General features: G+C 32.0%; 1 protein-coding gene and 1 pseudogene across 1 annotated transcript in view; both read left to right on the top strand.

The window, feature by feature from the left end:
• Positions 1-3,160: 3,160 nt before the first annotated feature.
• The window catches only part of LOC145304227 (essential MCU regulator, mitochondrial-like), a 35,487-nt gene continuing 12,252 nt past the window's right edge, over positions 3,161-26,395 (top strand). Inside the window, exons 1-2 of the mRNA XM_080146101.1 lie at positions 3,161-3,256; positions 9,605-9,695. Of these exons, the coding sequence (XP_080002227.1) occupies positions 3,186-3,256; positions 9,605-9,695 (162 nt within the window). The 5' untranslated portion in view covers positions 3,161-3,185. The remainder of the gene's footprint in view (positions 3,257-9,604; positions 9,696-26,395) is intronic.
• On the top strand, positions 21,669-23,447 carry LOC145333064 (small subunit ribosomal RNA; annotated as a pseudogene).

The raw sequence follows: 26,395 nt of genomic DNA, 5'->3' as shown, positions 1-26,395 counted from the left end.
GTACATTCTATATCCGCGGAAAGCCGTTTATAATACGATACGAGAAATAACTATTTTCGTATTCATTCGAATCCAGTGGATAGGAACCGGTTCTCATCCATACGAAAAAACTATGTCTAGCATCGTATTATATCCAGCTTTCTACAAATATAAAATGTACAATCATAAGATTAAAACCAATTTTTTTAGCCCGTGCATTCGGCACCTCGGGGCTAAACAAACTAGTTTTATTCTTATAATTGTACATTCTATATCCGCAGAAAGCTGTTTATAATACGATGCATGAAATAACTATTATTGTGTAACAACATTTTAAAACTTATATTTAACAGTTTTTTTGTTATACTGAAAATTTAATCTTGAATAAGTGTTTTGTATTATGATGAAATAAAAGATTAATTTAACTCAAGAAGATTCTTCAAAATAACTTATATCAACAAACGGACTCCCCCCCCCCCCCCTGTTTAACTGTAAATGTTTTGTGCAATATAAAGGGTATAGTTCATATGAGATTACATGTCGATAATATATCAGCTATTTCTTATTTACTAAGTGCCACTTAATAAACAAGCGGCTCTGATCAACAGATCTATAGTATAGATGTATATACAGATAACAACCTCCCTTCCTTTTTCGAGGACCTCTTTCGTCTGCTTCTAAATTATTTTCTGCTACTTGGCTGTGTTTATATAAGCGACACCATTGGTTGATTTTCAATGACCCAATAGAAAGGTTGCACAAGGCGGTTGCGATGGGGAGATACAGTTTTTTAACCCTTTCTCCCTCTTGTGTTTTACTCTAATCTCTGATCATCTAGGGACTCTATTTTCGAGGTGACAGAATAATAGCCTAAAACCAAACTATAAAGTCTATACAAACAAACTTACCAGTTTATATAATACTAGAGGCAACGCCCCTATTTGATGTTTAGTAGGGGGGGGGGGGGGATATTTGTACGGGCTATTTCTCTTGAGATTTTGGAGGTTATGTTTTCCCACCAGCAATGAGAGGAAACCGCCAAAGAATCTCAAATACTCTTCACATTAGGAAGTTCCAAGATTATTATATTTAGAGAAAAAGAAACAGTATTCTTATATAATTTGCTAAAATGAAATATTTTTAGTTTTATATCTTTTTTTTTATGGCAAAAATGAAACATTATTTTAATTTATGAGAATGGATGTAAAATATACGTGGATATTATGACAGAGGAAAAATTGTTGTCAATTTAGCTTGCTAACCTTGGAATCGTTTATTGATCAATTTGCTCATCCAGTTGGAGGGGAGGGGATAGGGTAATAGGGGTGCAAGAGGGAAATCGTTATTTTAGCCCGCTGCAATTTTATTTTATTTATATTTTTTTGATTCAATCATTTAATGTTGAAAAACACTTTTTTTAGTTAATTATGATTTATGTTATTTTTCAAGAGTCTTATCTATGATGTAATAAAACAAGAATTACAACATCCACAAATGCAAAGTTTTAAAATCAGAAGGTAGGACAGACGAACAATAACAAGTGTCAGAACGGACTTTCTGGTAACGATTACAAAGTTGTTACGCCTTCAAAATCGTACATAACAGTTGTTAGAATCATCATGAAAAGTTTTAAATAGATAGGACAATGTTAAAATGTCTAAATTAACAAAAAGAGCTAACCGTTAAGGACGAACCGACCCTAATTTTAGATAAGATTTTCTTTTAAAGATCTTAGGTAGGTATTAAAGAGTTTATAACATTTATTTTGTATTACTTAGTTTAATTACAAAATATTAAAATTATTTTTGGATGACAAAAGTAACTTTTCCTCAAAAAAGCATAGATTTTAAAAATCTTTAGAGAGAAAAAATGTACATTAAAAAATAAATACCAGTATGGCTTTGAAACCGATTAATATCCGCTGGATTACAACCGGTTCTCCTTTGGCCCCTCGGACCTACCAAAACTGGTTTTAAAACTTATAATTTTTCATTTTCATATCCGCGGAATGCAAAAAATAATACGATGCGATAACATTATTTATGTACAGAAATCAGAAGACCTTAAAAAAAAACAAATAAATTTTGAAGGTGAAAAAATTTTTACTAATTTAGGAAGCTCTTAAAATCCTTGATAATTTAAACCAAACTTAAATATACTGTTTTACTTTATGAAAATTAATGTTCAATAAAATGTTTTTATATTCGTCATTTAACCTAGCACCGCATTTCAGAGTGTACTGTAACACAGGGTTCGAAAGGGATAAGAAAATAGCCGATATATTGATGTTCACCGCCAATGATGTTACATAAATTTATCCCTTTTGTAGATTACAATTAATAAACTTACCTATAAAAATTTAATAAATGTCGGAAGTCCCAAAAGTTATTATGCCAACGAATAGGAAAACGTGATCATGAAACTTAGGGAACTAGTGTAATAAACAGTCCAATGTCCCCTCCCTCCCTCACTGTAACAATATGTAATAGTTTTTATCTCCTCACAAAATTGTTAATGCCAAAATAAATATTTTTTTGTCCTTCATGACATTTCGCATTTCCTGTTTAATGATAAGAACTATTTAGTTACAAGAAAGTTTTCATAAAGTTTATTAATAAAATTAGTTGTTAATAACAATTCGGTTTTTCTTTTTTATGGTGATTGTATAATGGATATAGGAAATACGTGGATATATTGACATGGGAAAGTTGTTGTTATTTTGGCTTGCTAATATGGTCCCTATTGATTGGTCAGTTCGTTCATTTAGTAGGAGGAAAGCGGATGGAGTAAATAGATAGCGTTATTTTTTTAATTTTGATCATTACTTTATGCTACATTACTTTATGGTACATGAAAATCCAAGTAATAATTACTCCAATATACTATGATGTTTGGCTGTACGTAAAAAGCAAAGGACTTTTATACACATTTATAGATGGGTTATGGGGATAAAAATAAAAAAACATGATAGCAGTGATTACTCTTTGGAGGTTGGCGTTACCCTCCCAAAAATATGTATAAGCATTCCCTTGACCTTTGCAAGGGAAAACCATATCGGTTCAGTGGTTAGCAAAATCCTTCGGTACAGACAGACACAGAGTCAGACATCCTGTTACTTCTATAAAGAAGGTTACTTCCTGTATTAACTTTATCACATAAATATTTTATTCCGATATTTTATATTTTCAGATAAATGAATTTATAAAATGGCGTTGACTATATCCTCCTTATACAGGAACAGAGTGCTCGCCATGTCTCCACAATATTTATACTACAGGTACATAGATAGATAGATAGATAGATAGATAGATAGATAGATAGATAGATAGATAGATAGATAGATAGATAGATAAATAGATAGATAGATAGATAGATAGATAGATAGATAGATAGATAGATAGATAGATAGATAGATATATAGATAGATAGATAGATAGATAGATAGATTTTATGTAGGTTAAATATGTTTATTTACTATGCTGTATACAATTAAAGCTAGATAATAACCTTAATTACTAATAATAAACTATTCTTTTATGAAGATACTCTATAACTCACAATGTCTGTCTTTCATTCCGTCCGTTTATCTGTACTTCTTATGGGTAAAATGCATTTCATCAGAGCTAGATCTTTAAATCGTTTTGATGGTGCGCTGAATCGGGGCGATTCAGAGGTGAACCGGAGGTGCGCTGATGGTGCGCCACAGCTACTGCTACTTTACATAGATCTTTAAAAAGATTATCGGCGCGGTGTTGCTAGATCGCTGGCGACACTCAATAACATATCCATACGTGCCGGTACAATTTTATAACTTAAGCCGGGTCAGTAAGGTGTTTTATATAAAACAATATATAATTTATTTTAAAAATTTTTTCAAGACTTATGATCTTTTTTAAGTCGGGTTATCGGTAATAATAAAAGTTTTATTTTTATTTTATTTTAAGTATGTTCGCAGGGATCTAAATGGATAAGACACAGGCTGAAAAATTTATGTTCATCCCCAATAATGATACAAATTACTTCTTCTGTAACTTACAATTAGTGGTTGAAACGTTTGGACACTTAATTTAATAAAACAACCCTTCAAAACGCACTATAAAGTACCAAAAGTTGTGCAGCCAACAAATAGAAAAATGTTTTATAATACTTTGGGGACTAGTGTAATAAACAGTCCATTGTCCCCTTCCTTTGTTTGTTCGGTTATTACTCAACTTTGCTACTCAGAAATGATATCGTCCTTGTTTATTGAAAATTCCATACCTGCATAAAAATATTTTTCCTTGTTTGTATGTATATAACAGTTAGGGAGCTGAATCTATTTTTATAGAAGCAGAAATATAATCTATGAATACGTTTTTGACCCTCTAAAAAACGTAATCTACCATTCTACATTATTATTTATGATTGACTTACAAAAAGCCCTGGGCGGCTTTTGATTTTCGTCTGCTAATTTTTCTTTACAAATTTAGGGTTAGGGAAGTATTATTTTACCATGAAAAGGGGGTGAGTATTCATCCTCTTTTCCTTTTTCCTTATGTTTAAATCATACATACTATTTTTAAATTATGTTAATCATAGAAATGTATAAAATACTATTTATAATTTAAAAAATTTTATGTAAAATACAAATAATAACTAGAATATACCATTACTATAATGTCAATTTAAATAAGGAAATCAATGTTTATGAATACGCTGATATGTAAACATAAATGTACCATTCCAGTTTCACCTCTATTGAAAGTGAAATGGTACATTTCAAAAATCTTATCGGCGTTGATGATATCATCACCAAGAGAGGGAAAAGAAGAATGGTAGATTACGTTTTTTAGAGGGTCAAAACTGTAATCATAGATTATATTTCTGCTTCTATAAAAATGGTTTCATCTCCCCAACTGTTTAATATACCCCTTTATCTTTATTATTAACAAATATGTGTACATATTTATATAATATATACACAGGCATTTGTTTGTTTATATAATACAGTAAGGACATTCATTTGTCCAATGTTCAAAAATATAAAATAAACAGTTGTTATGTTTTACTAGCGAGACGCCCCTAGAGGCTATTGAGGGTGCGATATCTTTTGCGAGGGTGGTGGTTCCCTCCCCAAAAATAGTCATGACTCTTCCCAGGTCCGGTGAGAAAGAGAACCATATCGGTTCAGTGGTTAGCTATATCCTGGTTGGTACAGACAAACACAGAACCCAGAAATCATAAAAACATTCTAAAATAACAAATTTGAAAGACAATCGAACAAAGACAAATATAGAGTAATAACGATTCAAACATGCTAAAATAACGATGAGGGTAATCAGTTACAGACGGACGGACTGACTGACCCTATTTGTAGAATATCTTCGCTTATCAATATAAGGTGATTATACGCTCCATGAATCAGTAGCCATTTCATTTTCTTAACTGTATCAAGCCGATGGAATTATTATTACTTGGATCTTCAGATTATCATGTATCTAATAAAGTGAAACTTTTAGCTGGGTAAAATGAAGATCCCCCCATCGACGTCCTTTACCCAATGTCCTTCCCTTGTATAAGAACGACTAATAAGTGATATCCATGCTAGCAACCTAAATGACAATTTTCCCTGTGACATAGTATCCACGTATATTCTATATCCATTATCCAGCATCATACTTTCTGGTGTCACATCAAAATTAATTACATGAAGGTTCTGTGACTGTACTGTAACACTGACTCTAATAGGGTTTTTGAAAACATGTTTGTCAGGGAGGGAGGGGACTGAAATGTAGACAGACTTACACAAGTTAACCATAGAGTAGATTCAATATTTCATTCAAACTACAAACAGATTTTTTAAAGTATTTATTTATATTGGATTAAATGCAGTTTTGAGTAAATATGATTAAATATGTATACTTTATTTAGCAATGGTTAAATATATTAAAATGATTCAAAACTATTGATTAAATATGCTGGAAAGTTCTGAAGTAGCGGGATGTCTGTTTGTGTGTGGAAACACCAAAACAGTAGAATGATTGTCTGTTTAATTAATACACAGGTATTAATTAACTATACACTCGTTGAAGTAGTAGGATATCTGTTTGTGTGTAGAAACACCAAAGCAATAGGATGATTGTCTGTTTAATTAATACAAAGGTATTAATTAACTGTATACTTTGAAGAGGTGGAATATCCGCCTGTGCAAACTCGTTGTAGTAGTAGGATGTCTGTAGATAGCTGAATTGGTCTAATAAGACTCGACCCCAAACCAGAAGTGTTCTGTGTGTGGACTCTCAATTGCAACTGTCTTAATGTTCTCTTAACTCTTCCAGAATAATTGAGAGTAATTGAGAGTAAAAACTTAAACTTGTCTGCAACTTAATTATTGGGCTGTTTGTTACACTAGTCCGAAAAGTTTTATAATAACGTTTTCTTATTCGTTGGCTTATCAACTTGGGGACTTGAATTTTGTTTATAGGGCTCTTAAGTTGAATGTAAAAGTTTCAAGCAATAATTGTAATATTCAGAAGTGGTAATTTTGTGTATCATCATTGGGGATGTGCATCAAATAATCGGCCATTGTCTTATCCCTTTAGATCTCTGAATGTTTGTATAGTGGTATATGTTAATGAATATAAAGTGTCTAGATGAACAATCTATTAATTAGACCAATAGGATTTAGTGAAGGGATATTTCGACCACATTCTTAGGAAGAATTTTAAAAATATGTAACAGTTAAATTTCGTAAGGAATAAAGCAACTTATAATGCCTATACAAGAAATGACGGCATACAATACATATAACCAATGAATGGCCAGTATATATTTAACCATAAGTTTATTAAAATGTATACTGGCCTATCATTGGTTATTTGTATTGTATAACGTCATTTTTATAGAAACTGTAAGCGGCTTCGTTTGTAATTATATCATCCAGAATTTCATTATAGTATACTTCAAAAAAAAAATTTCGCGTGTTATGAATTCCTTTTTATTGGACATCTAGGGATACAAATCTATTAAAATGTTTGTAAACATGTCTGGACATTGCAATGAATCATTCCTACATCATATATCAAATACTTTTTTGTACAGTATGACCCTCGAAAAAGTATCTTTAAGGCTTTACAGCCCTTATTTCTCAATGTATCATCAAAAATAGCATATATCCGTGTTCTCTGTACATTTCCACACAAACATATATAAAAAATTTAACTTTACCTCCATTAACACCGGAGATTTTTAGAGCTAAAGTTTTGAAAAAGTGACTGAGCAAAAAGTAACTTTTAACATGAAAAGACTTTTTCAGCAAAATTAAGATAGAAATTTTATTTTTTTTGTGACTAGCAGAAACTTTATACAAAAATGAATTAAAAAATTTAGATTTTAAGTTAAAAGCATTTTTTTACACATATTTTTTGAGTCTTTTTAGTTTAATGATATTTTGAAAAACTTACTTATTAGGCAAAATTGTTTTAGTAAAAAAAAACAAATAAATCTTTATGAATATAGCAGGCAAATTGTTTTTGTTTTATTATCCTAACTTAAATAACAAAAAAGTTATGAAGAAAATAAAATTACAACATAATGATTTTTTAGTCTAAAAGGCTTAATTAACCCCCTATTAAGTGATTGAGATGTCAGAAAAGGGGGCAGAGCAACTGTCATAATTAATCCTTTTCATAAATAAAGGTAAGTAAATAGCCTGAAATTTGCAAATAATCAATTCATTCAGTAGTATTTTTTGCCATTAAAAATTAGTATTTTTTGGGGGAATAAAAAAGAAATAAATAGTTAACTTGTTTTTCTTTGTAAGCCATTCTTCAGTTATCAGAAAGACAAAATATAACCATTCAAAAATTATGAGAAACAAAAAAAATCTTTTTTCTCAGTCACTTTTTCAAAACTTTAGCTCTAAAAATCTCCGGTGTTAATGGAGGTAAAATTAAATTTTTTATATATGCTTGTGTGGAAATATACAGAGAACACGGATATATGCTATTTTTGATGATACATTGAGAAATAAGGGCTGTAAACCCTTAAAGATACTTTTTCGAGGGTCATACTGTATATGTTCATATTTTTATATAATTAGATTACATCTTGATATAAGAGACAGTTTCATTTAATTACATTTTCTGTATAATATTTATTTATCGCATCATATTATAGACAGCTTTCCACAAATATTAAAAAGACAATTATGATATATAAGGCCGATCCAGCAAAATTGGTATTAATTGTAATTCTATTGTTTGTTAACAATTGTTTTAATACTATGCCATAGTTGATTTTTCAGTATTGAGAACTGGTTCTAATCCAGCGATATTAATCGGTTTCAAAGCCATACTGGAAAGAAATATGTTACTACATAAAAAAACATGGATTTTTATCCTCTATTAAGTACCCAATAAATCTTGTATAGAATATATTATAAAGGGTGTTAAAAAACAATCGTTCACAATTTGAACCAGCATAAGTACTTCAAATCTTGGAGATAGAACTCATAATGTTTAGAGTTTTTGAAGGGGCATGTAAAAACCTTTCTACCTGATTTCTAACTCAATCCTTGCCAATTTGGCATCAAAAATACAGATTTATCCAACTTTGAGACATGACTGCTCTGTCTATTTCTAGTTCTTGATGTTTGCCAGGTCTTTCCTTTTTATACCAGATTGGCTAGGATTGTGTTAGAAACCTTGTTAAGGTGTCTTTAGAAAGGCCTTTACATAAAAAATTACGAACTTTATGGTGAACTATTTACAAAAATTTAAGTACTTAAGACGGTTTGTTCTTTTTTTTTAAAGACAAATTTGTCTTAATTTGTAATAAAATATGCACTTTCGGCTTAGGGCAAATTTCTCTGCAAGGGCTAGGTCTTAAGCTCTAGTGCTCTGGAAGGGTGAGTAGATTCAATATTGTTATCTCATTGTCATTGCTTGGGCATGAATTGTATTATTTTTTATTAGTTTTGGACCAAAACTCTAAGGTTCATATTGAAAACAGTGAAGCGATTTATTTTTTTAACACCCTTTATGTATAATTAGAGCGATACCATGAAAACCCAGATTAAAAGGATTTATGCATAAGTTTTCTAGGATTAGCTTAATGAGAAGGGATATAAGTTTTACATGAAAATAAGAAAATGAAAATAAAGATTATTTTACAAATCATCATGATTCATGATTTATAGATATTTTCATAGAAAGCACTACAGACAGACGGACCAATTTAGTTTAAGACTTATTGATAGGGTAAAAAGCTCTTTATAGTACCTATAAAAAATATGACCAATGACAGGCCAATACACAGAATAAATTACCAATGGCAGGCAAGTATACATTTAAATTGGTCAATAGGCCAGTATGACGTCATTTTTTAATGGCACTATAAAAAGCTTATAGAAAAAATCAACCGTTTATATAAACAAGAAGCCGAAAAATAAAAATAAAACTTTTTTCTGCACAAATCAAATAACCGTCAAAGCATTATCGACAGTCTTTACAAAAAAAATTGAGTCTATCTTGAAAAGCAATCGAAAACTCGTGCGTATCTGACAGATAAACGAACGGACTGGCGAACATTCAAAATAAAAGAGTAGCTTCGCTACTAAAAGCTAACTTTTGTTTTTCTTTTTCAGTCCGTTTTTCAGTCCCCTATCTACATACTACCCCCAGACGGACCGGGTTCCCCCCGCCCCACAACGGAATCACAGATTTGGAATTCTAAAGGTAAGTGTATAAAAGCTTTGCATCGTATCTTGATTTATATGAAATGCCATGGAAAAGTCAAACTAATATTTATTTCCAATTGATCTATCCCAATATTCCCGAGAGCCTCATATCTTGATTTTTATCAAATGCCATGGTAAATCAAACTAAATATTGTCTTCCATTGTTCGATCTCAATATTCCTGAGAGCCTCGTATCTTGAGTTTTAATCAAATGCCATGGTAAATTCAAACTAACATTTATTTTTAATTTTTGTATCCCAATGTCCATGAGAAACTAGTAAATCGATATATTATAACTTGGATGTTGCACCAGATTTCCATGTACTCTGAGTTAGTAATACTCGCATCTGGATAAAATAACGAAACCCCCTTTCCACCCCTTCTACCCTTTAACGAAATTACCAATGAATTAGTTCTATATTAGCAAGTTAAATTGACGACAAATTTTGCACTGTCAATATATCCACTTATATTATTAATCCATTGCCTTGTGTCTTGATTTATATGAAATGCCATGGTCAAATTAACATAATATCTTCCATTTTTTTTATTCCACTATCCCTGAGAAACAAGTAAATCGATATATTATTACTTGGATGTTGCATTAGATTTCAATGTACTCTGATAAAGTAATACTCGAATTTGGATAAAATAACGATACCCCCTATCCATCCCCTCTACCCAATCCTCTCCACTTCTACTAAATGAACGAAATTACCAATAAATTAGGTTTATATTAGCAAGTTAAATTGACGACAAATTTTGCAATGTCAATATATCCACTTATATTATAAATCCATTGCCTTGTGTCTTGATTTATATGAAATGCCATGGTAAAGTCAAACTTACATTTATCTTACATACATTTCATTTAAATAAGAAAGAGAACAAATCCATGATGGAGGGAGGGGACATTGGGCTGTTTATCACACTAGTCCCAAAAGTTTATATAACCTTTCTTTTTTTAAACTTTGGAGACTTCTATTGGTTGGTTCTTTTATTTCAGTGTCCAAACGTTTCAACCCCTAATTGTTTTGTTCCATTGATCAGTGTGACCATTTTCGCAGTTTTATGATTTGTATTTTAATATTCGTGGATAATTGACTGTAATACGATGATGTACATGATATTTATGTACGGCTAAGAACCCTTCTGATCCAGCGGATATCAAGCGGTTTCGAAGCTATACATAATTTTAAAGAATACCTGAGAACCGGTTTTAATCCAGCGGATATTAATCGGTTTCGAAGCCATACTGGAATATCTATTTCTACAACCTCTATTATCATAGCGTTACAAGTTAAATAGCTTTGTAAATTTAATTTGGGAAAATTTAACTTTTCAAATCTAGTTTAGAGGCAAGATAGATAAATTTTCTCCATAATAACATTTATAAATCAGGGATCTAAAGGGATAAGACAATGGACGATAAATTAATGAAATTCCTAATGATAATACACAAAATTACCCCATCGGAAGATTACAATTAGTAGTTAAAATTTTTAGACAATAAACCAAATAAACAAACCAGTCAAAATTTCATAAAAAGTCCCCAAAGTTGTTTAGCCAACGAATAAGAAAACTTTATTACAAAACTTTGGGGGCTAGTTTAAATAAACTGCCAAATGTGACTTCCCTCCATGTTTAAAAATGCTAATGGTTGCGTCCCTAGCCTTTTGGGATTTATAACTCTGATAAGTGTTCAACTGATTTAAAGGAACAAAACAATGGAGGGAGGGGACATTGGGCTCTTTATTTCACTAGTTCCCAAAGTTTTACAATAGATATATCTCACTTTACAACTAGTAATTGAATTTTGATTGGTTGGTTTATTAAGTTGGGTGTTCAACCACTAATAATAAGCTACAGAAGGGGTAATGTTGTGTATGATCATTGGTGATGTGCATTAATTTATCAGTCATTGTCTTATCTCTTGCCGGAACTTTTACGTTAAAAATGCTATATTTGTCAACTAAAGAAATTTTCTTATAAAAGTTTGTGGTAAGGGGTATCAAATTTTATAAAATTTTATAATACAACATGAACTGAGGAGCCAGCTCCGAGAGCCAGTCGGCTCCGAAAATTGAAATTCATAGTGTAGTATAAGTAAACTTTATAAGTAAATTACATTATGTTTTTAACATTATGTTTTTCAGTTTTTCGGAGCCGGCTCCGGGAAAAAAATTAAATATTTGACAAAATCTCCACTATGTTTTCAAGAAATAGACATTTTTTACATTTTTTACATTTTTTTGTAAAATAATAAATTTTTCTTAAAATACTCGAAAAAATATACTGCTTAAAAATCGCTCAACCTATTATATTTGTTAATTAAAATCTTGTAAACGGCTTGAATGAATGTTACAAACATTTATTTATTGGGATTTATTTATTTTAATTAAGATCTATAAAACGGCAAATCTTGTTGACTATTCTATAAATCAATCTCTCTGTATTTATGTGATAACAAAGATCTCATAAACAGTTAAATCACACAACTTTTAACCGCTGGACTGATCAATACAAAATTTTCAGGGAAGTTTAATGTAGGTCTCGGGTTGAGTTTAAGTTGCTGGAACGATTATTGCAAAGGGGGGGGGTGGATGGAGATTGTCAACTAAGATCTCGAAAACTGCTGGAACGATTATTGCAAAATTTTCAGGGGGGTTTTAAAGATCATAGGTTTTATGCTATTTTAATGGGGGATGCGACACTAGCTCTTTAATATATTTTAATCACACAACCTGTCCTATTTATCAATCTGTATGTATGTGTGTATGTAATAAGATCTTAGTAACGGCTGGACCAATTATAATAAAATTAATATGGTAAGTTTTAAGCTATTTGAAGGAGATAGATAGATAGATATATATATATATAGATATGAACATACTCATTGTGAGGGGAGGGGGTGGAATGTTTAAATATTTTTTTCTACAAAAGCAAGGAAAAAATGGGTATATATGTCAGGGATGGAGGGGACATTGGACTATAAATTTCACTGGTACACAAAGCTTTCTAACTACTTTATCTTATTTGTAGACTAAAAAACTTTGGGTACCTTTATTTAAATTCTATTTGTTGGTTTCAAACTTTTCAACAATTGATGTAGAGATGGGGTAATTTAATTTATCCTCCAATATCTTATCCCTTAAGGTCCGAGAAATGTTTAAAACTTATTTATGACCCACTGTTTCCTTTCAACTATTATGTAATACATGATTTTTAAAAGCAAAGCTTTTTATGATTATGTTTGGTCCGTCCGTTTTTTCCGTTACTTTAGGCATGTTAGAATTTCATTTCATGGGGATTCCTGTAGGAGATAGGTACAATTTATAATCGTTATTAGAATGTTCGTACGTCCATTTTAAACAAGCTGATTTTAACTTTTTTAACAACAAATTTGTATGTGATATTATTTTCGATATATATTTATGTCCTTAAACATTATCCTGTATTTCAGCAGTTTTTAAAATTTTTTTCAATTCTAACACTCGTCTAATTGTCTTAGAGTTTCGCTTTTATGGATGTTGTCATCCTTGTTTTTAAAGAAAAAGAAATTTCAATTTTAGCCAACTGGTCGAGATACACGACACCTTTTTCCCGACCTTAAGTTTGAGCAAATAATTATAACAGATTATTTTCAACACGCATTTACATTTTTCTGGAAATATATATTTTTTGAATCAGAAATGGCTACATTAAAAAAAAAGTATATATGAAAAAGACAGCCAGATCGATACACAAATAGACAGATAAAGGACAGTTAAAGTTGGGTTGGAGGTAGGAGTTGAGGGGATTGGGTCAAGGTGATAATCGTTATTTTGGCTCGCTGCAGTTTCACTTTAATAGAGAAAATGAAATACTGATGTAATATTCAAGTAATAATATATCGCAGTTTCAATTTTAAACTTGTTAATACAAATAATATCAATATTCAATCTATAAATATTTTCCCTTTACCTAAAAATTATTCTAACAAGAATGACAACATCCATAAAAGCCAAGTTCTGAAACTGTAAGACAGATGAACATTAACTCTTGTATAGAGTCCCAGAACTTTATATACAAAATATGAATTTATAAGTTTTGACAAATTTGTACGTAAATTTGTTGCAAAACTTCTTAAATACAGAATTCTTTTTTAAGACATACTGACATTTTTAGGACTTAATTATATAGAGATGCCTCGCTCAAAATATTGTACCTTATTGTAAAAGGAATCAGTATTCCAAAAATCAGATCAATCGGATCATTTTATCACATATAAAATTGTTGTTAAAAAGTAAAAAAATCAACATGTTTAAAATGGACGTACGGACATTCTGGTAACGCTAATAGGGTTGCTACGCTTTCTAAATCCTATCTAAGTACTAGAGGAATCATCATGCAAAGTTTGCATTTGACAGGACAATTCTAAAATGCCTAAATTAACGAAAAAAGCTATCCGTTACGGACGGACGAAATAACGGACCCTAATTATAGAAAAGCTTCGCTTTTAAAAACTAAGACAATACTTAACAAGGATGACAACATCCATAAAAGCGAAGCTCTGAAACGGAAGGACAAACGAACATTAACACTTGTAGAGTGCCATAACTTAATAATCAGAATAAAAATGTATAATAAATATATAATTATTAACTCATCCAGAGTTAGGACACATCAGGTGTAAACTTCGCTGAGTTAGGGCCCCATGGAGGGGTTAGGCATATGGCAAAAACCCATCCCACCACATTTACAATTAATTTCTGATATATGGCAATGTGCTTTCATTTCTCGATATGCACTTTGTGGGAAAGTACCCTAAACTTCACTGCTGTCCTTGCTTTTTTATTAAACTTGCGGCTGCGCCCCTAGCATCTAGGGGCTCTATATTCGAAGGGATAAAGAAGGGCAGAAAAAAGCTTAAAACCATACCCAGACTTATTTATAAAAATAAAATAGCCTAAAACCATCTCAGGGCCTATACGAAGTTTCTCTCTAAAGGAGAACCATATCGGTTCAGTGGTTAGCGAGATCCTTCGCTACAAACAAAAAAGCTTTACTTTATATTCTAGGAGGATATTTTTTTTATGCAAAGCATATCTATAATTTGTATATATAAATATCAGTCTGAGGGTGAATCACAAATTCCTATCTGACATTACAGATAGACTGCTTTAATTTTGATTGAAAATATTCTCGATACCGTTGAGCATCTAATATATGATTTACTTATTCCATCAGCCTGTAATACCCTGATAATTGAGTATCTACTCTTTGCCTTAATTAGTTGGCTAGTCTGTCTGTAACCCTCCAGATGACATCAATTTATGTAGGAGATAAAAATAAAAGCCTAGCAGCTAGTCCTTAAAATAGAGTAACAGGATCTGTGTCTGTCTATACTAAATGCAAAATCAATGTGATTCTTCTTTACAATTAAACTTCTAATAGGTCCTATACAATTGAGCAATGACGTCCAAGGCGGGGGGGATGGGTTAAAGTTGTGTTACCTCCCCCCCCCCCCCATATAAAAATTACCCCTACCCATTAAGGAGGGGGTATTTACACCCTCCAAACAATGAATAATCCCTAACAAAAAATTCCGGCAAGCTTCGCGCGCTTAACTTCTTCCACTTTCAAGATTTTTTACTACCGCCCAAATTCAAAAGACTATATAGTTCCACCAGATTAAAACAGTTCTGAACCATGATAAAAAATAAAAATATATGTTATAGTTTGCAATGGCCCTTTCATTTAACAATGCACTGGGTATGTCTAAACAATGTCTATTCAAAGAAGTACCATTTTCCCAATTATTAACAAAAAAAAATTAAATTACTCCCCACCCCGACAGTTTATCACGGGGGTATTTACCCCCCGTCCCCTCCCATAAGATTTCAGGGGGGGTGTAATCCCCCCCCAAGCAAATTTTACCCCCGGGTAACATTTTTTTTGGGGGGTAAAACAACTTAAGGCGAGCGAAGCGCGCTTTTTACCCCCCCCCCCAAACACAAATTACCCTCCCCTTAAAAAATTTTATGATTAATGCCATCTACTTATAAATCATATTGTACGTCGGTCTATCACTAATGTCCTTTCTCATTTTCTCAGCTTTTACAAAGACAAACTTTGATGTTTGATGGTTTGTATGACCACTGAACAGCATTATTTACTAATTTTTTTTAAAGACTTATCTACTTAAGAGGTAAATCATAGGTTATATGCTATTTTAATGAGGGGGATGCGACACTAGATAACAATTTTTGTTCTAATCAGACAACCTGTCCTATTTATCAATTTATTGTTCTGTATGTATGTGTGTATGTATGTCAACTAAGATCTTATAAACGGCTGGACCGATAATAACAAAATTTTTAGGGAAGTTATACTGAGTTCCAGGGTAGGTTTTAAGCTATTTGGAGGAGGGATCAATACAAATTTCCAAGCGAATTTTACAAATTTCATTGTTAGGCTATTTAGGTTAAAGATAGATGGATAGATGGATAGATAGATAGATTATTAAAGATTTTAAAAAAAAAATTTTTCCTCATAAATTTAACAATTAATGCACTTTTATATAAATGTACTTTTCATAACATAATGCACTGTATTAAGATGATAATAATTCACATTTGTAATTTTGTGTTAAAAATGTTACAAAATTGATTTTAGATTGGGGTCAACAAAAATGTTTTAAAATTTTATCTTTTTTAAATTAAAAAGGAAATTTTTTTTCTATGCTCAACCCTTCCAGGGAACCCTAACTATGTAACCTTCGGCTACTTTATAAAAAAAAACAGTCTAATTGTCTTAAAAATGTAAAAAAGATTTTTTACGCCCCTTGTTTGTACGCATTTTTATAAATACCCAATATTAAGACCCACACTTTCACATTTTTAGGGAATTTTTACAGGCGTAACAAAGATATCTATAAGCTTTTGTGTCCCTTGCTGAATTATTACAAAATATTAAATAACGAGAAGTAAAAAGATCTCTGTAAATGTCTGTACCAAAGGATCTCGCTTACCTATAAACCGATATGGTTCGTTATTAAAGGGTTGCTTCTCATAGGTAATGGGAAGGTTCATAACTATTTTAGGGAGGGTTCAACTACTTTAGGGAATCGTCCACAGTATCTCCTATGGTAAGGGCCAAGTTGAGTTAAATGTTTGAACCAAAAACAATTTTTTGATAAAGAAACCAATGCATAAAGTTTTATAAATTAAAATATCTAATCAAAGTATTGAATAATTTTAATCATGTTTAGTTCTACTAATCTTCTTTATTTTTTTCTGGAAACTTCGTACCTTGTTTCAGTTAAGTGACAATTAAGTAGCATTTAGTATAAAAATTCTGTCTTTTATTTCAGAAATATTTTACCGCATTTTAACAAATTTGTATAACTTCTAGAGTTAATGTGATGGATATAAATATTACATAATAGCAATAGCAACTGCAAAATGTTTTCGTAGGGGCCAGAAGATAGCCTAAAACCACACCAAAACTTAAATCTAAAAATATATGAGCATTAAACCTTTCTGGGACTTAGGTGAATGTTCCCTGAAAAGGAGAACTCAATAGTTTTCGTAGTTATATTTAATTCTTAAGCTTCAGACAAAAAACTTACTTCTTTATTTAATAGAATAATATAATAAATGTGCAGGTAAAGAGTAGCATAGCTATAGGAAACACAATAATTTAGGAGGTGTAAGCTCGATGATAGTATAGACCATGGGGAAGGGATAGTCTTTAGTAGATTGTTATCCATTACATTTTCTTTTTAAAATTTACCCGCTACCAAAATTATGAATTAATTTGTTTGATATTGGGTGTGGGGGTGGTGGTGTAATTGATTTCCACATTCTTATCTCTAGTCCCTGGTATACATGCCATACAGGAACACAATATTGGCGGCAAAAGGTCCTTTTTAAGTAAAATTTGGATTTAGAATGTTTCCTTTCTACCAAGAATTTAAGAATAAGAATATGTTTGTCCACCGTGCATAACGGTAAACTCTTTTTGTTTCAGACATGTCATAATTTTACTGTCGCTTTCCAACTTTACATGATGAATCCTATGTATGATGAAACAGGGTACGATTTAGAAAGCGTATAAACTCTACAATTGTTACGTATGTTTCTTTAAATCATGTTTTTTTTAACTTTTTGACAACATTTTTTTATGTATTATAACTATTATATGTATATATCTGATATTTGGAATACTGATTCCTCGGAAAACAAAGTACAATATTATTAGCGCAGTATCTCTATAATAAAGTAAGTAGGTGTGTCATTAAACAGTGACATGTATGAAGTTTTACAACAAATTTACATACAATTTTGTTAAAACTTATACGTTTATATTCTGCTTATTCAGTTCTGACTCTCTACAACAGGTCCGTAGTCTTACTTTTTCAGAGCTTCGCTTTCATGGATGTTGTCATCCTTGTTAGTTTATATTGGATTGGTCAGGTTTATTTCAAAATATTTTAATTATGCCTTGTTAATATTAGATAGTAATTCAAAATGATGTAGAATTTTATATTGAAAATTAATATTTTTAGTTCACTTACATTTTCCTTAGTACATGAAAAAATATATTCCCGGCCATAAACTTTTTTTACATAGCATATAGGAGCAAAGCTACTCCATATTTTTTCTTTATACAGAAAGAAGTAAAAGTGTTGAACTATGACGTCAGAAAAAAAATAACAATTAACCAATGAGAGGCTGCTATATATTTTACCATTACAAATACTGGCTTTTCATTGGTTAATTGTTAATTTTTTCTGACATCATAGTTCGACACTTTTACTTCTTTCTTTATACAGATACTAAATTATATGGATATATTATGTACACGCATCATGTAAGATCTTGTAAATGTAAATCTAGTGCGTCAATTAGAATCTTTTGATAAGATAAGTATAGGTCGGATGAATTGGAAGGCTTTGATTAATCTTAAAAGCTCCATTTACATTTGAACACAATTTGTAAATGATTAATTTTATTATCTCTTATTTTAAAAAAATATTTCAACAGCCTTCATGATTGTCCTTGTTATTTTTTATAGATAACTTTCCGTTAAATATCCCACACAAATTTTGTCACTTTTTCTTAATTTAAAAAAGGCTTTTCAAAATGTTTGTTGCATTTCTATATTTGTGCAAATGACGAGATTATCAATTTATCTATGCAAAACATTGCTTTTAAAATTTCCCATTCTTTTATAATATACTAGCGGCTACGCATATGGAGGCCTTTAGGGGCAATTAAGGGGGGGGGGGGGAGTTTAATTCCATAATCCAATCCCAAAGAGGCCTGTAGAAGCCCTGAAGATGAGTTTCGAGGAGTCAACCCCTTCCTTTTCCCCCCTCATTTTTAATTCTAATAAGATAATAAGATTCCCTGGCTCCAGCTTGGTTATAAACATTGCTAGGACACATGAGAAGCTACATTGTAAAGTAGCAAAATCCTTTGGTACTAGCAACATATCCTTACTAATTTATATAATAGAATTACTTTTATATGATATTATTAGCATATAGATATAAACGACGCATGTTGATTTCTTAATATAAAAAAGTTTATCAAAATATCCATAACGTACCAATTTGTAAAACCGTTTGAGCATGGGTTATAGGAATCTACATTAAAATATTAAACTCTATGGTTAAATAAGAGCCGAGAATTTCACATTTCCCCTTAAACGTAAAGGCGGCAGAAAAGACAGATGGACAAAGTGAGTTACAATTTCACCCAAATTACCCTAGTGAACATTGATAACCAACCACCTTTTAATAAATTGAAATTAGGAGTAATAGGTTAGGGCACATCAGGTACAGGTTCCGTTGGGATAGGGCCTTCCCCCAGAAGTTGGCATATTTAGGCAAAAAAACAACCTCCACTTATTTAAGAAAATTTTAAAAATGGGAGGTTATAAGTGCACAACTGGAACTTGTTTGGAAGTTAGTTATAGAGTAGCTTTAATTCTAAAAACAAACTGTAAGAAAAGAAGTTTAAAATTATTTGTGCTTAATTTAATTGTACATAAAGTGTCTAAAGTTTGTTAAAGTAAAGCTTTTCTATAATTAGATTAGGTCCGATAGAAGTTTTTCATTGCGAATGATAGTAATTTAAATTAAACTACGTAGAAAATTTTAAAATTACAAGCTTAATTGGTTAGCCAGGTTAGTCAATCTTACTTTTTTAAGTTCATTTTTTTGGAGGGGGGATATTTTTCATTTTTTGGGGGGTTTTGGGTGTCCGAACCCCCACGAAAATAACTTAAAACCATCACAGGACCAGTAGTTGCATTCCCTGAAGAGTAGAGAAGAGATATACGGGAAATCGAATAGATCATGTTAAGGGATAAGGCAATAGACATTAAATTGATAAACATCCTAAATGATGATAAACAAAATTACCCCTTCTGTAAAAATGAATTTATAATATGTTAGACACTGACTTCTAGTTTGGAACCAATAAAAATTATCAATAGGAGGTTCAGCGGTTAGTGAAATCCTTTAGACAGACAGATACAGAAAGAGACTTTTAAATAAGGATGACTTTTATAAAATACTAACGGCTACGACCCTAGAGGCCTCTAAGGGCACGTAATGTTTTTTTTCATCTGTTTTACCAACAAAAATTATTTATGGCCGCTAGATGGGGTTAGTTTTTTTTTCGTTTTCTCTTGGGAGGGTAGTGGTACCCTCCCCAAAAATAGCTGTAAACCTTCCCAGGAACTATAAGAATAAACAGAAATACAATCAAACAGATATAATTTTTATATCTGAATAATTCTTTCAAAAAAATATTATGTTTTAAGTGGAGGCGGAGCTATTCCTTTTTCATAAAAATAACAAACATTCATGCGAATCGGTGAATTGTTCATACAATATTCGCTAATTTGTATATAATGCATTCTTAACAGGGATCTAATGGGATAAGATAAATTGATGTAAATCCTTATTGTTACTACACAAAATTACCCCTTTTGTAGATGACAAGTAGTGGTTGAAACGTATATACACTCAACTTAATATACCATCCAATCAAAATTCATGAAAAGTCCTCTCATCTAAAAAACGAACTATGAATTAAGATAAAGGTATTGAAGAAATCAGGTGTTGCTTGCAGTAATTTTGCTTATACTCATAATAAACTTAATTGGATATTTAAGAGAAGAATAATTAAACTTCTGGTAAACCATTCTTGACCTCTTTGGTTCCCATGAAATCCAAATGTAACTTACAAATAATGATACATTTTACTTAATTCATTAAGACCATAACACTAATTATAACACATTCTAAAACCTTTGTAACTACAGTTTGACAAATAGCTAAAATTACAATTTTTTATTTTAAAAAAGAATGTACGGATTTTCCGTACACCAAAAATAAAAATCCGTACAATCCGAACATTTTATTAGCACTTTTTTGAAAATCCGTATAATTCCGTACATTTCCGTAAATCCGTAATTATAGAGTAGCTTCGCTACTAAAAAAGAGATGTTAGAAACTCTATGTGCATGTATGCAATTTTTGAGACTTCTACATAAAAAAAATTATGCTTACTTCTCCAAAAACTCCGAGTACGGCCAGGGTATCGGGTTCAGGTTCTGCCAAAGCAGCAGTAAATCTGGCCTAAAAATGCGGATAAAAATTAAATCAGTAAGTTTTGGAAAAATCTTTGAATTTTGCAGTTTTTGAGAAGTAAAGTTAATTAGGTTACTAATGAAGATTTTCACTATCATTATATTATCATAAATAAAATTAGCAGGGTGTCTTTTTGTCTGTACTGAAGAATATTGCTTAACCGATATGGTTCTCCTTTACAGTGTTGCTCTTCATAGGTCCTGGAAATATTCATTACTATTTGGGGGAGGTTACCACTATTATCCCTAAAGAAATCGCCGATAGAAAAAAGCCCCCCCCCCTAATTTTTTTCAAACTTTTACTTTATAAGAATTAAATTAAAAGTTGGTTGGGTCGACTTCCAGTCCAACACCAGTCCATGCATGTGCCAAAGTGAGAGAGACTACGAAAGGCTCATTAAAACATATCAACTTGATTGAACAGAAGGAGCAGCGGAAGGATAACTTTGGTAATTCTCAAGCTAATACATAAGACAAGGCAATAGGAGTTGTGGAAGGTAAGCGCTTGAGAAACCAAACACGGAAGTGTACTAAAGTTGACCTGAAGCCGTTCTTGATAGTTCAGTTAACCTGACTATCAGTTCATTCATGGTATGACCTATCAACTGTAGACTGGGTGCCTTAGGCGCACAGTTGTTATGACGGGTAACAGAGAATCAGGGTTCGATTCTGGAGAGGGCGCCTTAGAAATGGCTACCACATCTAAGGAAGGCAGCAGGCGCGCAAATTACCCATTTGTTAAAGACAGAGGTAGTGACGGAATATAACAATACAAGACTCTTTCGAGGCCTTGTAATTGGAATGATGTTAATCTAAATTAATGTCAAAGGATCAATTGGAGGGCAAGTCTGGTGCCAGCAGCCGCGGTAATTCCAGCTCCAATAGCGTATACTAATGTTGCTGTGGTTAAAAAGCTCGTAGTCGGAAGATTGTCAAGTGGGAGCCCTGGCGCAAGCGCTAGCGGTTCTTATTGATTGGTTGGAAAGGACAAGTCAATTGACTTTCAAAGGTTGATTGAGCTGGGTCTGTGTTTACTTTGAAAAAACAAGAGTGCTAAAGGCAGACCAGTAGTCGGAATAGTTGTGCATGGAATAATATAACAAGGAGTTGTGTATGTTATGTTGGTCTCAACCATAACTTGATGATAAATAGAGACTGACGGGGGCATATGTATTCAAGCGCTAGAGGTGAAATTCTTGGACCGTTTGAAGACATCCAAAAGCGAAAGCATATGCCAAGTATGTTTTCATTGATCAAGAACGAAAGTTAGAGGATCGAAGGCGATTAGATACCGCCCTAGTTCTAACCATAAACGATGCCAACCAGTAATCTATCGCATGTCTATTGACGTGGTGATAGGCGACTTTTGGAAACTAAAGTTATTTGGTTCCAGGGGAAGTATGGTTGCAAAGCTGAAACTTAAAGTAATTGACGGAAGGGCACCACCAGGAGTGGAGCTTGTGGCTTAATTTGACTCAACACGGGAAAACTTACCAGGCCAGAACACTAGAAGGATTGACAGACTAAGTGCTCTTTCTTGATTTGGTGGTTGGTGGTGCATGGCCGTTCTTAGTTGGTGGAGTGATCTGTCTGGTTAATTCCGATAACGAACGAGACTCTCACTTACCAATAAGGACACTGTTTCCAAATTGAAGTCGGGTGGAAACATTAACTAACTTGAAGATGTGTGTCTTCTTGGAAGGGTTAGTTGAACGAAGTAGCTAAAGAAAGAGCAATAACAGGTCTGTGATGCCCTTAGATGTTCTGGGCCGCACACGTGCTACGATTGAATATATAACCCGTCCCTGGTTCGAAAGGACTAGGCAAGCGGTTAATATATTTAACAGTCGGGATTGTCGCTTGAAAGTGTTCGACATTAACCTGGAATTCCTAGTAAAGGCAAGTCAATAGCTTGCCTTGATTGAGTCCCTGCCCTTTGTACACACCGCCCGTCGCTACTACCGATTGAATGTCTTAGTGAGAACCATGGAAGGAGCCCTAACACTTGACCTGGGTACCTGAAGTAGTTCAAGCTGTGTCATTTAGAGGAAGTAAAAGTCGTAACAAGGTTTCCGTAGGTGAACCTTCGGAAGGATCATAGTGGAGTTGTATTGTCGGGAACAAGGAATCGTAGAGCTAGTCTTAACGAATCCATACCAGGCCCAAGGCGCCTGCCAAAGAGAAAGCGCAGGTGAAGGCGCTAAAGCAAAGCTAGTGGACAAGGGAACACTAGGCTTGTAGCTTGAAGAAGATAGTAGCTAAACACTAGAGTGAATGTGAATCACTGGTCACATGAACATAGCTTGGTTGAACGCAAGCGCAGGAAACAAAGCAAGGCTTTGGTTTCGTATTCCTTGTCAGAATGTGGGCATAAGGAGGCAAGGCACCCGTCCATAGGGCGGTTCTTCCTACCCTTCGTTTAGAAGGTAGGAGAGAGGACAGTAATATATGCGACGGATCCAAAGAGCTACGTAAAGGTCTAATTTGAGAATTAGCGGCAGTTTGACCACGACCCTCTATTACAATACTTTTAACCTTTTAATATTCATTCTTTTTTAAATCATAAATTAAAACTTTTTTCATATTTAAGGAGTTAAGAAACATAGAACAATCTTAGAAGTTAATTTATTTATTAGTAGCGAAGCTTCTCTTTAGTTTACTTTGTCTATTCATCAGTCCGCCAGTCTGTAACGCTATGGGGGACATGCAATTTTCTCAGCTGCCATTGAAGATAGACAGTGAAGATTCTATATCAGTGAGCATTAAGTGTAAATTTATCTTTTACTGTTAAGAAAACAAGGATGACAACATCCATAAAAGCAAAGCTCTAAAAACGAAGGACCATAGAACATTAACACATGTAGAGTGTGAAAACTTTGGGTACTTCTTTTTTAAATTGATAAGTATACTGGCTTCTTTAATTTTAAAATGTTCCAACTTTTTAACCAATAATTTTAATCTAAAGAATGAATAAATTTGATAATCATAATTGAAGACGCATAATGACAAAGAAAAACGTATACAAAAACACATATTAGAATTTTGGCCTCTCAGAAAATTTTGTATAGGTTTTTCATTTCAGTTTAGCTAGGATTGAGCTACCAACGAGTTTAAGTCTTCTAAATGTCCGGCTCAATAAGCCTAACATATCTCCTTTTGAAAAGTTCTCTCTCAGATCAATATTTCGATACAATTGTCGTTTAGGCTTACTTTAATACTATTTTTAAAAAGATTGAAACTTTTGACTTTTAAACGGAAACCCTCAATAATAAAAAATACAAAAAAAAATAAAAAAAAACAAAGCCATTAACAGTTTATAATTAATGGTGATTCCAAATCCGATATTGTATTTTACCTCAAATGATTCTCTGAACCACAAAAGTTTGTAATAATGATTGGTTGTAAGATTAAATCAATATTCGTCTGATATTTTGATATCTTGAACCTCGTTTTTATGAATATTGTCATTCTTGTTTACTTAGATCTGTAAAGGTTAATTCAAGGGGAACATAGGGAGCTTATGTCCAACGGCTCGTACAACTATTCATTCTTAAATTGTCAGGGAAGCTTACTATTGTTATATAGACAGATTTTAGGCTATTTCTTTTTATTTGATTCTATCCATCTATATTCCTATCTATTTTTCTATCTATTTTTCTATCTATCTATCTATCTTTCTATCTATCTATCTATCTATCTATCTATCTATCTATCTATCTATCTATCTATCTATCTATCTATCTATCTATCTATCTATCTATCTATCTATCTTTCTATCTATCTATCTATCTATCTATCTATCTATCTATCTATCTATCTAGATCATGTTTACGGACATTTTGGTAACGATTATAGAGTTGCTACGCTTTCTAAATCGTACCTAATTACTACAGGAATCATCATGCAAAGTTTGAAATCGCTAGGACAATTCTAAAAAGCCTAAATTAACGAAAAGGCTATCCGTTATGGACTGACTGACCTTAATTATAGAAAATCTTCGCTTTAAAAAAAATAAAAGTGAAGTAAAAAAATATTTATTCTGAAATTGATTCTGAAATATAATATGAACAACAAATTGATCACATATTATATATATAATTTTATTTAGTATATATTTAAAAGAAAAAATTTAAAACTTTTTGGAAAAAGCTAACCGTTTCAGACGGACGTACAGACAGGCGGACCGACCCTAATTCTAGAAAAACTTCTCTTTTAAAACAAATATTGTAAATCAATTTGGAAAATTATTTCAAAGTTTTTATGGTCTAATAGAAATCCTGATGGGAAAATATCATACAGATATAATATTTCACAAAATAGTATAGAACAAGATTTCACTCAGGGTGGTTTGAACTTTCTAAAACCTGACACCCAAGCATTTTCAATATGGCTAAATAGTTTTATGAATTGTCTAAGATTTTCTTCTCAGCATAATGATACTACCATTAGCTTAATTTTAGAGCATAAACATCTAAACATTCAAGCAATGTTACCTACATTTAGTTATAAAACAATCATTGAGCATAAAAATTTTTTTAAGAGTCTTTATCCATGTGCAGGTGGTAATTATTTTCATAAGCTAAGCGAGTTTTTTATGATTTAGAGCATGAACCAATCACTTTCTTTCAATCCCCCATTATCTCATCAAATTTTGCTTATATTTCAACACCTTTTAATAAACATGATTAAAATGTATTACTTAAAGCTAAAAAGCTAACCATTGCTTCCATATTTGAAACAAGAAAAATTGATGATAAAGTATTATTTTTGCCATACATAAAATCTGATCTATCAAATACAATTAGAGATGTTTCTTGAATAAATAAATTGAGTAAACTAGTAGAGTCAACAAAAACAGCTTTTCCTAGAGATTGTGTGTTTAGCATGAAGAGAGCAAAACAACTTATGATTCCAATTGGAACAGTTTTTTTAAAGAACAAATCTGTTTTCTCTCTTCATTTTAAACTAATTTATAGAAATAAAAACTCATGTGAGCTACCTGCATTAAAAACTAGAGTAAGTGATCAGTTATGTATTCCAAACAAAGAA

Source organism: Acartia tonsa, chromosome 1 (assembly GCF_053477335.1).
Source record: "Acartia tonsa isolate MP-2025a chromosome 1, ASM5347733v1, whole genome shotgun sequence".
NCBI lineage: Eukaryota > Metazoa > Arthropoda > Copepoda > Calanoida > Acartiidae > Acartia > Acartia tonsa.
The sequence above is the reverse complement of the archived record's forward strand: the minus strand, read 5'-3'. Positions and strand labels throughout refer to the sequence as shown.